At 48.4% G+C, this 9,026-nt stretch overlaps 1 protein-coding gene across 1 annotated transcript in view; it reads right to left on the minus strand.

Annotated features, from left to right (window-relative positions):
* The window catches only part of Ift43 (intraflagellar transport 43), a 79,112-nt gene extending 71,711 nt beyond the window's left edge, over positions 1-7,401 (minus strand). Inside the window, exons 1-2 of the mRNA XM_075948055.1 lie at positions 7,325-7,401; positions 4,834-4,926 (exon numbers count right to left, since the gene is read on the minus strand). Of these exons, the coding sequence (XP_075804170.1) occupies positions 4,834-4,926; positions 7,325-7,378 (147 nt within the window). The 5' untranslated portion in view covers positions 7,379-7,401. The remainder of the gene's footprint in view (positions 1-4,833; positions 4,927-7,324) is intronic.
* Between the last annotated feature and the right edge of the window lie 1,625 nt (positions 7,402-9,026).

The following is a 9,026-nucleotide window of genomic DNA, read 5'->3' on the forward strand; positions in this document are numbered from 1 at the left end:
GAGCTCATCTCCTTCTTAATTCAGGAAAACCAGGCGGTTCCGTTCTCTGAAATCTCAACCTAAGTCTAAATCTCTCCATATGGGCCAAGGTCCCATCACTTGGGTTGAACCGCATGTGTTCCACAGGCAGAAAGCCCCTAAATGGTGACCAGTGAGGCTGGAAGAAGACCACCAAGGGGAGACTTTCCCGGGCAACTCACTTAGGCACACTGGGACACAAGACAGCGTTTTCATGGAGCCACACACAACTTGAAGGAATTGGAGAGGAATGTGGGGAAGGGAGTTAGCCAAAAATAGAATTCTTTCCTTCCTTATCCAAGTCTATTTAAAAAATTTGTATAAGTTCTAATTTCTAACGTCAAGTTAGTTTGTATCAACCCCTGTGTATGTGTGTGTGTCTGTCTGTGTATCTGTGTCTATGTCTCTATAGGCTCATGGAGACCAAATGTTGACATCAGGTGTAGGGTTTCTCACTGAACCTGGAGCTCACTGATTGCCAGTGCTCAAGCCCCAGGGACTCTCCTGTCTCCACTTTCCAGTGCTGGGGTTACAGGTGAGCACCGCTGAGCCTGGTTTTTAGGTAGGTGCCGGGGCTCTAACACAGGCCTCCTTGTGTTGGCCAGTGTGCTGGTCTGAACAAGAGTGGTCGCCACAGACTCAACTCCTGCGTCTGTCCTCAGCTGCAGGGACTGTTGGGGAAGGATTAGGAGGTGTGTCGCACTGGGTGGGCTTTGGGGCTTCAAAAGACTCAAGTAATTTCCATTGTGATTTTAGCCCCCTCAGGATGTGAGCTCTTGGTGGGGAGGGTGCAGGGCACACATGGGAGAATTTGAAGGAAGGAAAGGAAGGGGGGTGATGTAATTATCATCTCAAAATAATTTTTTTAAATGTGAGCTCTCAGCTGCTGCTCCAGCTGTCTGTCCTGCCTACTGCCAGGCTCCCCACTATGATGGCGATAAATTTCCTGTCCCTCTGGAACCGTAGGCCCCAAATAAACCCTTCCCCCATAAGTTGCCTTGGTCATGGAGTTTACCACAGCAACAGCAAAGTAGCTAACACACATGGCGAGCCCTTTACTGGCTGAGTCAGCTCCCAGCCCCGTCAGGTCAACTCGGGAAAGCCTACTCCACAGCCTACTCCTCAGTCACCAAGGAACACCAATGCCCCAGATAAAAACTCACCAAAACTCAGAGTAGTTGTTACAAGACCCAATTCTGACCAGATTAAAAGCTCTCATTTTAAAAGCAAGGGCAGTTATAAAACTGTGTGCTAACCAATAAAATGCAGCTACCCATATACCCTCTGAGCCACTGAGGTCTCCGGCTACTGTTTCCTGAGCAAAGGGGAGCATTTAACTGGATGCGCCCTGAACTTTTCCTGCCTAGAATGCAGATCCAACCCCTGGACAATCATCAGTCATCTTGCAACGGACTCTGAGAACTAAAGCCACAAGCTTCCAAAGGCACAGCAGGAAGTGGGATGAGTTAGGGTGAGACAGGATATGGCCCAGTGACCACATCCCCTCTGTCCTCCACTGAACCCCTCGAAAGTCAGTCCTATTTCAGCCAGACCAGAGCAAAGTGTCCGCTGGATGTAGCCAATTTCAGCGCTAACAGATGCAGAAGAATGCCTGGAAACCATCCCCAAACAGCGCAGGTTTGAAACTCAGGAGGTATGGGCGCATGCAAACCAAGTGAGTCAAGTCTGGCGGTGTGTTAAAGTGAGAAGTGGCCAGACATGGAGGCGCATGCTTGCAATCCCAGCACTCAAGAGGCTGAAGCGGAAAGACCTTGTCTGGTGTGTGAGGCCAACCTGAGCTACAAAGCAAACTGTCTCAGAACAAACAAGCAAGGAAACGAAAAGTTAAGAAATGACCAGGTGGTGGTGGCACCTGGGCCCTTCAGTCCCAGCACTTGGGAGGAGAGAAGGGAGAAGGGAGGAGAGAAGAGAGGAGAAGGAGGAAGAGGCAGAAGAGGCGAAAGGAAGAAGAAGAAACTAGCAGCAGTAGTAGTAGCAGTGATACAAGCTGGAAACAGTAGCACATGCCTGTAATTCCAGTTATTCAGAGGCTAAAGCAAGAGGAAGGCAAATTCAAGGACGTCCAGGGCAACTTAGTGAGATCATTTCATCCAAAATAAATAAATAAATAAATAAAAAGAAAGGAAGGAGGGAAGAAAAGGAAGGAAGGAGAAAAGGAAGGAAGGGAGGAAGGGTGGGAGGGAGGGAGGGAGGGAGAGAAAGAGCTGGGCATGGCTCAATGGTAAGGCACTTGTCTAACACATGCAAGGCCTTGGGTTCCATCCCTAGCATTACAAATAAAGACAGGCAGATGAAAAGCAGCAAACTGGAGAGGCCTAGTCACCCATAAGGAAGTGGTGCCAGTGCCCTGGCCAATTGCTGCCATGCAGAAATGCCAGTCCACGGGTCTCATTGGGAAGAACTTCTGATTTCCAAGGGAAACCCCAGATCTGGGTTTTTACATCAGGTTTCTCAATTTTATAACTACTAACCTTTTACGTTTTTTTCTTTTTAAAGTCTAACTGTGTAAGTCGAACACAAGGTGACTGCAGCGCTGTCAAGAAGCCTCGGTAGATAAAGAGCTTGCGGTGCAAGCCTGGGTGACCTGAGTTCAATCCCCGAACCCGTGGCGGAAGGAGAGAACCAGCTCAGAATGCCTGGGGCCTGGATTCCAGCGTGGGAACTGCACCCGGCCCTAACCATCCTCCCTCAACAGAACAGCAGAGTGTAGTTCATTCACTCACCCGCGTGCGGAATGCTGAATGAGCGGGGGCTTGCACAACGCTTCCAGCTTGCCAAAGTGCTTAAATGCCTAGCTCACTTGATCCCCACATTCAGCTACTGGCACTGTGATCACCATTTGGCAAATGACAAGATGGAGGATTCCAGAGATTAACGGATTTAAGAGCCAAGCAATTAGAAGAGCCAGTGGCAAGCCCGGCATCTCTGCTTCCTTCTTCCACAGCCCAACTCATCCAGCTCACTTTAAAATAACTATTTATTTCAGACTAATTCCTACTTGACGCTAAAGTACCACCAGTCTGTCTGACAGTTCCCAGGTACCACGCTTAGGGTTTTTTAGGGATATCTCTACTAAATAAAGTCAGTGAAGGGATAAAAATAAACATACCAAGTAGTGTGCTCAGAACTGGGTGTGAATGGGCACAAATCCTGGATCTAATTTTAGAAAGAAACGGCCAAGGAGTCTCACATAGACCAGGGAGTATATGGTCCAATGGAAGACTGTTCACACCGCTTCAAACCCCAAGGCCTCAGGAGAGGGGAGGGAGGCATCCTGGAATCCTGCTGAGCACCAGAGAGATAAGGAGCAGAATGACTTTTCATAATGACTTGGAAGGAAGATGCAGAGTCAGCAACAGATGTGCAATATGCACGCGCGCGCGCGCACACACACACACACACACACAGACTGCCAGCATTTCATAGCAGATGAGGCAGTGCTGATCTATATCCTGCCAGCCTCTGCCAGCTTTGACGAGGTGCCAGTTATCCGTTTAGATTGGTCATATGACCTACAGGCCCTGATACCCTCCCTAGGGTCTTCTGCTGACGGAGAAGAGTCAGCTGCCAGATTTTACATGTTGGTGTCATGGTTACCATAATCATTCCTCATACTCATGCTTCTACAGTGAGCAGGAAAATGAAAGCTCTGCAGACAGGATCACATAAAAAGTTTAAGAAACTGCTGACGTCATTTCTGATGCAGGGGAAACATCTCCGCTTATGTGATCTGTAAGTACAGTGTGTCTGGGTCGTGCACACCTATGGTCTGCCGGGCTTCTCAGCTCAGGTCCCCTCGGCCACCTGCCATAAACTGTTAATGGCCAAGAAGCCAGGTTTCCTACTATCTGGTGACTCATTCTCTAGTGGAGCAGAGATGGAGCAGAAAGATGTGGGCCTGTCCCAAGGCAGGGACTGTAAAAGCAGGAGGAGGCGGTCCTAAGAAGATAGCCTACAGAGGTCAGGGAGATGGGAAGCAAAGGCTGTCCAAATGAAGGGAGCTGACTGAACCCTCGATTTCCCACCCTTCACAAGGAAGCTGGATCACTCTATAAGGGTCAAGGCCAACTGGAAAAGCTGCCAGAAGGCAGAGGTGGCCCTATCTCCTTCCCAATCTCCTTCCCACCTGAGATGCTAGGAGACAGTGGTAGCTACTAGCAGCAAACCCCCAGTTGTGTGAGCCAATGTTATGGCACCAGTGTGCCTTCCTGGTGTTTATTCGGTGGAGATAAAAACCTGGACAGCTTCTGCATTTTGAAGCTTCCCAGTGCCTCACTTCAGGCGGCATGAGAAACTTGCCAGGGCTAGGGATGTGCTTGGTTGGTAGAATGCTAGCCCCATTAGCAGGAAGCCCTGAGTCTGATCCTAGCATCTGAAACAACAGGGTGTGGCAGTTCATGCCTGTAATCCCAGCTTTCAGGAGGTGGATCTCTGTGAGTTCGAGCCATCCTGGTTTACAAACTGAGTTCTAGAACAGCCAGGGCTGTAACACAGAAAAACCCTGTCTCAAAAAACCAAAAACCAAAACAAACAAACAAAATAAAGTAAAAATTGTACACTATGAATTTGGAAAAACAAAAACAAAAAATGGTCCAGAATCTAGTAGGTCTCTAAGAAAAGATGTTCCCAGTAGGACAAATGTCCTAGAAAGGAACTTCCAAATCAAGACACGCAGAAAAGCTGGTATTCTAAACAAATACCGAGTACCACAGCCCTGCCCATTAAGAGTTCACTTATTCTTAAAGAACATTTCTCCACATCTTCTTGTTTCCTTTCTGTCTTTGTAGCACTCACCTCTCCAGTCTGAGTCAGGGAAGAATTCTTGCTACCGAAGAAATTCTCAGCCTGAGTTGACTCCTGTTGAGCTCGGCGGCCCATCTTGGCTCCCTGCAAGGAGATACAGAGCACAGATGATCGCATGTCATTTGAGGCCCTGTGGGTATGGTACAATGGGAAGCCAGGACTCGGGTTTGATGGCACGGTAGAGAACGGGATTTGAGGAACTTGGTTATACTCACAGAGGTTTCCCTAAATCCTTAAGAGAAAGTACCCAATTCTGTTTGGCATAACAGGAAACGGACAGGTTCCTGATCATGAAATTTTCAAAAGCCAGTTACAGCGAAAGCAAAGTCACTATTCCACCCATGACACACAGAAACGCAGCTAGTGCCAGGCGGTGGTAGCACATGTCCCTAATCCCAGCACTTGGGAGGCAGAGACAGGCAGCTTTCCAGCCTGGTCTACAAGAACTAGTTCCAGGACAGCTAGGACTGTTACACAGAGAAACCCTGTCTCCAGAGAGAGAGAGAGAGAGAGAGAGAGAGAGAGGGAGGGAGGGAGGGAGGGAGGGAGGAAGGAAGCAAGGAAGGAAGGAAGGAAGGAAGGAAGGAAGAAAGAAAGAAAGAAAGAAAGAAAGAAAGAAAGAAAGAAAGAAAGAAAGAAAGAAAGAAAGAAAGAAATGCAGCTAGCCTGGGCAGAAGCCTTAAGTCACAGCTAAGAGCTGATAGTAAATGCTCCCATCTCCTAGGCAGGGCTTCAGTGGCAGCTACCAGACAGGCTTTCAGGGAGAATTCCTCAATTTCATAGTAGTTGACACCAAAGGAATTCAGAGGGACGTCTTGCCCTGCTAGTTGGATCAGCATCACCGGCCCCCACCCCCGTCACAACCAGCACAGGAATGCCGAGACATCATCTTTGGAAAGCAGAACACTTCAAGACTCTGAGTCACCAGATGAAACATTTGCAGGTGTGGGCAGGGGCTCTGTCTCAGCATCCCCCAGGACAGAAACAAAACTCCGAGGCGCACTAATGGATGCTGAAGAGTGTCTGTGTGTGATCACTTACTTAAAACAAAATAGAAAACCATCATAGCGTAGCATTTTCGGGTCTCCTTTACCCTGACTCTGAGTCTCACAAGAAGTATGGACAAAGACTGAGGCTGACCCCATTTTATAAAAGAGGAAACTGAGGCCCAAGGAAGTGATTAAGCAGCGATGTCTCCGTGTGACTTTGAATCCTGGGTTCGTCACATAACACCCCACTGAAAACTCAGCGCTAAGTCCTTTAAGAAGGAAGAAAAGGAGTGTTGCACCAAAAATGCTAAAGTTGATCTGGGCACCAGACTGCAGTTATCAATCCTTCAAGTTGTGATGCCAGTCTTTCAAGGATGAGGGGAATGGTGTTCCTGATAGTAGAGCTCATTTCCCTCTCCAGGAAGGTGCACTGTTTTGTTGTCCAAGTGTGTCTGTAAACGCGGTTGACAAGGGATTTCTCTAACAACTGTTGGGGGCTATTTGAAGACCCTATAAATTGACAAGACAGGAAAACACTTTATAGCTTGAAATCCTGCATTTTAAGGATGTTCTGTTTACTGTCCTCCTCTCTCCACCCCCCAGGGCAAAGGTCAGTGGTGTTCTGTTCTCTGCGAGAACAAAGTCCGATGCACGCTAGAGCTCACTCCATATTTGTGTTAGAAGGACTAAATCACAACATTCACATCCCAGGTACTAGAAAGATTCATGTATCACAAAGACCCTGGTGGCCTCTGGTCCTTAGCTTTTTAAAAACCCTGCTCCAACATCAACTAATTGGCTCCGGCCCCTCATCTCCTTCCAACAGGTGCCTATCTAGCACCTTGGAGGGTGTCTTGGAGGGTGTCGGATGCTACCAGGGCCCTTCAAAACCCCTGCGATTTTACAGCAGACACTAAGGACTTTCCAGGTAACCCAATCCTTCAAAGTGATCTCAGCTAACGAGACCTGGTGGAGGCTTTGGCAGTCAGAAAACACTGAATGTAGGTCTTCAATCAAGTCCTATTATCTACTGGCTATGTGCCGGTCGTGGCCTGCGAGGGAAGAGCAGGGAAGGTCAGGCGGGGCGGTAAATGCTTTCCACGAATTCCCCATTTCACCTACACAGCAAAGCCTCCTCCGTTCTACTTAGCGAGGAAGCCGGGGCTAGGTGCATTCTGGTTCATCATCAGGTTTTGTTTTTACCCAGTTGTTACCCCCCCCCCCCCCCCACACACACACACACACGTTAAACTGGAGTATTGATTTCCAGTCCTGCCTCTAGCCACTTCTCTTCCTAGCAGCTTTTGGTAGAACTTCCGGGGACTAGACTCCAGGGCGAGGGCTGCCGTGACTCGGGGCGCAGACCCTCCGTTATGACGGGATTTGCACTCGGGCGACTGGGACGGGGTCTGGCCCGACTCCAGGCTTCTCGGGGAGTCCGGCCATTTGTCCCACCCGTGAACTAGCCCCCAACCCCCATCATCACTCCTCACGGAGGTGGTCGAGCTGCGTCGTCTCTCCTCGCCCGGGTCCAGTAAATCGTCCATCTCCGCGGCCGGTGATGTCACTTCCTGGAAACAGGCGTCTCCACCGCGTCCCTAACAACGACCCCGCCCTTCCACCCCAGTATTTAAAGAGTCCGCCACACAGTTCCTGGGTGCTGCGTGTCACCTTCCAGTTTAAACCAGATCTTTCCTCAGCCAACTTTGTTTGACTTCGGACAAAACACAAATCTCCAGATAGCAAAATCCGCTAAGGTTAGCCTTGGGTTCTGCCTACGTGTGTAGATTTGATTAAATACGTTTGTGAGTGAGTGCAAGCACCGCTGTTGGTGATTATTCTGACCCTCCCATTCGCAAGGTACAAAGGCCTTCAAATTACTGCTCAAGCAAAAGATGAAACAATCTCTGTGGAGGGCAGGATGCATGGTATTATTTCCATTTGACAGATATACACTAATGTAATAAATACCTTACAAAGTTTACAATGACTTGCAAAAATGTGGAGTATGTGACTTCTGCCTTCAAGAAGTGTATTGAAAGCAGTGACACATTTATGCAGGCCTGTAATTCCAGCACTCCCGAGTTAGGGGCAGGAAAATCGGGAGTTCAAGGTCATCCTCAGCTACTTAGTGAGTTTGGGAGGTAGGACTGGGTTACAGTGAAACTCTGTGTTTGAAAACAAAGTTTATTTAGAGGCCAGATTAAAATGTTCAATGCTCAAGTGCCAATCACTTTGAAAAGTATAACTATAGGCAAGCACGGGGACAGAGGCCTTGCTTGTCACTGCTACTCAGGTGGATTGTATGCCCAGGAGTTTGAGTCTAGGCTTAGCAGCAGAGTGAGGCCCTTCAAAAGAATAGAAAAGAAGATGCAACATTAGGGGTCTTACTTACTCTGAGCAATCCCACAAAGCGAGCAGTGCTAGATCCTCTATGCAGCAGGCAGATAGCTTGAAGAAAATAACTCCAAGCCAGGCAGTGGTGGCGCACGCCTTTAATCCCAGCACTTGGGAGGTAGAAGCAGAAGCAGGCTGATCTCTGTGAGTATGAGGCCAGCCTGGTCTGCAAGAGCTAGTTCCAGGACAGGCTCCAAAGCTACAGAGAAACCCTGTCTCGAAAAACCAAAAAAGAAAAGAAAAGAAAAGAACTCTAGGACTAAGTGTTGGGCCAGCCCTTGTGTCTTTCTGCGATGTTTTTTCCAGCACATAATGGCTGCCAGCCGTCCTAGTAGACCTGCAAAAGGAGATATCCCACGGATTCCCGGCTTAGGGGGTAGTCCAGCTTGAGTCTTCATTGACTCGTATAACAGTCAACATCTCTGGCCAATTCCTGGCATTGGTCCCCAGGACCCATAGGAAATGGAATGTGGATGGCTACAAGTCCAAAACGAGGAAATTGGGAGGACTGTCCCTAAAGCTGAATGACAAACATTACTGAAGTACCCAGCAAGTGACATCCAGCACAAGGATTCATTCCCGTGCTCACTGAGTAAGACCAAACATTTTCATGCCCCATGACACCATGGCCTGGGAGTCTGAGGAGGTGATTTCTCATCATTGCTTTGTTTGACCTCAGTTTCCTCCCTTGGGATGACCTTTAGAGATTTCTCTGAGATCCTTACTTGTTTCTCAGCAAGAATATTTTGTTAGATTTCAATCTGATGCAACAATCATTGCCAAGAATCTCAGACAGCT

This window comes from Microtus pennsylvanicus, chromosome 14 (assembly GCF_037038515.1).
Source record: "Microtus pennsylvanicus isolate mMicPen1 chromosome 14, mMicPen1.hap1, whole genome shotgun sequence".
Taxonomy (NCBI): domain Eukaryota; kingdom Metazoa; phylum Chordata; class Mammalia; order Rodentia; family Cricetidae; genus Microtus; species Microtus pennsylvanicus.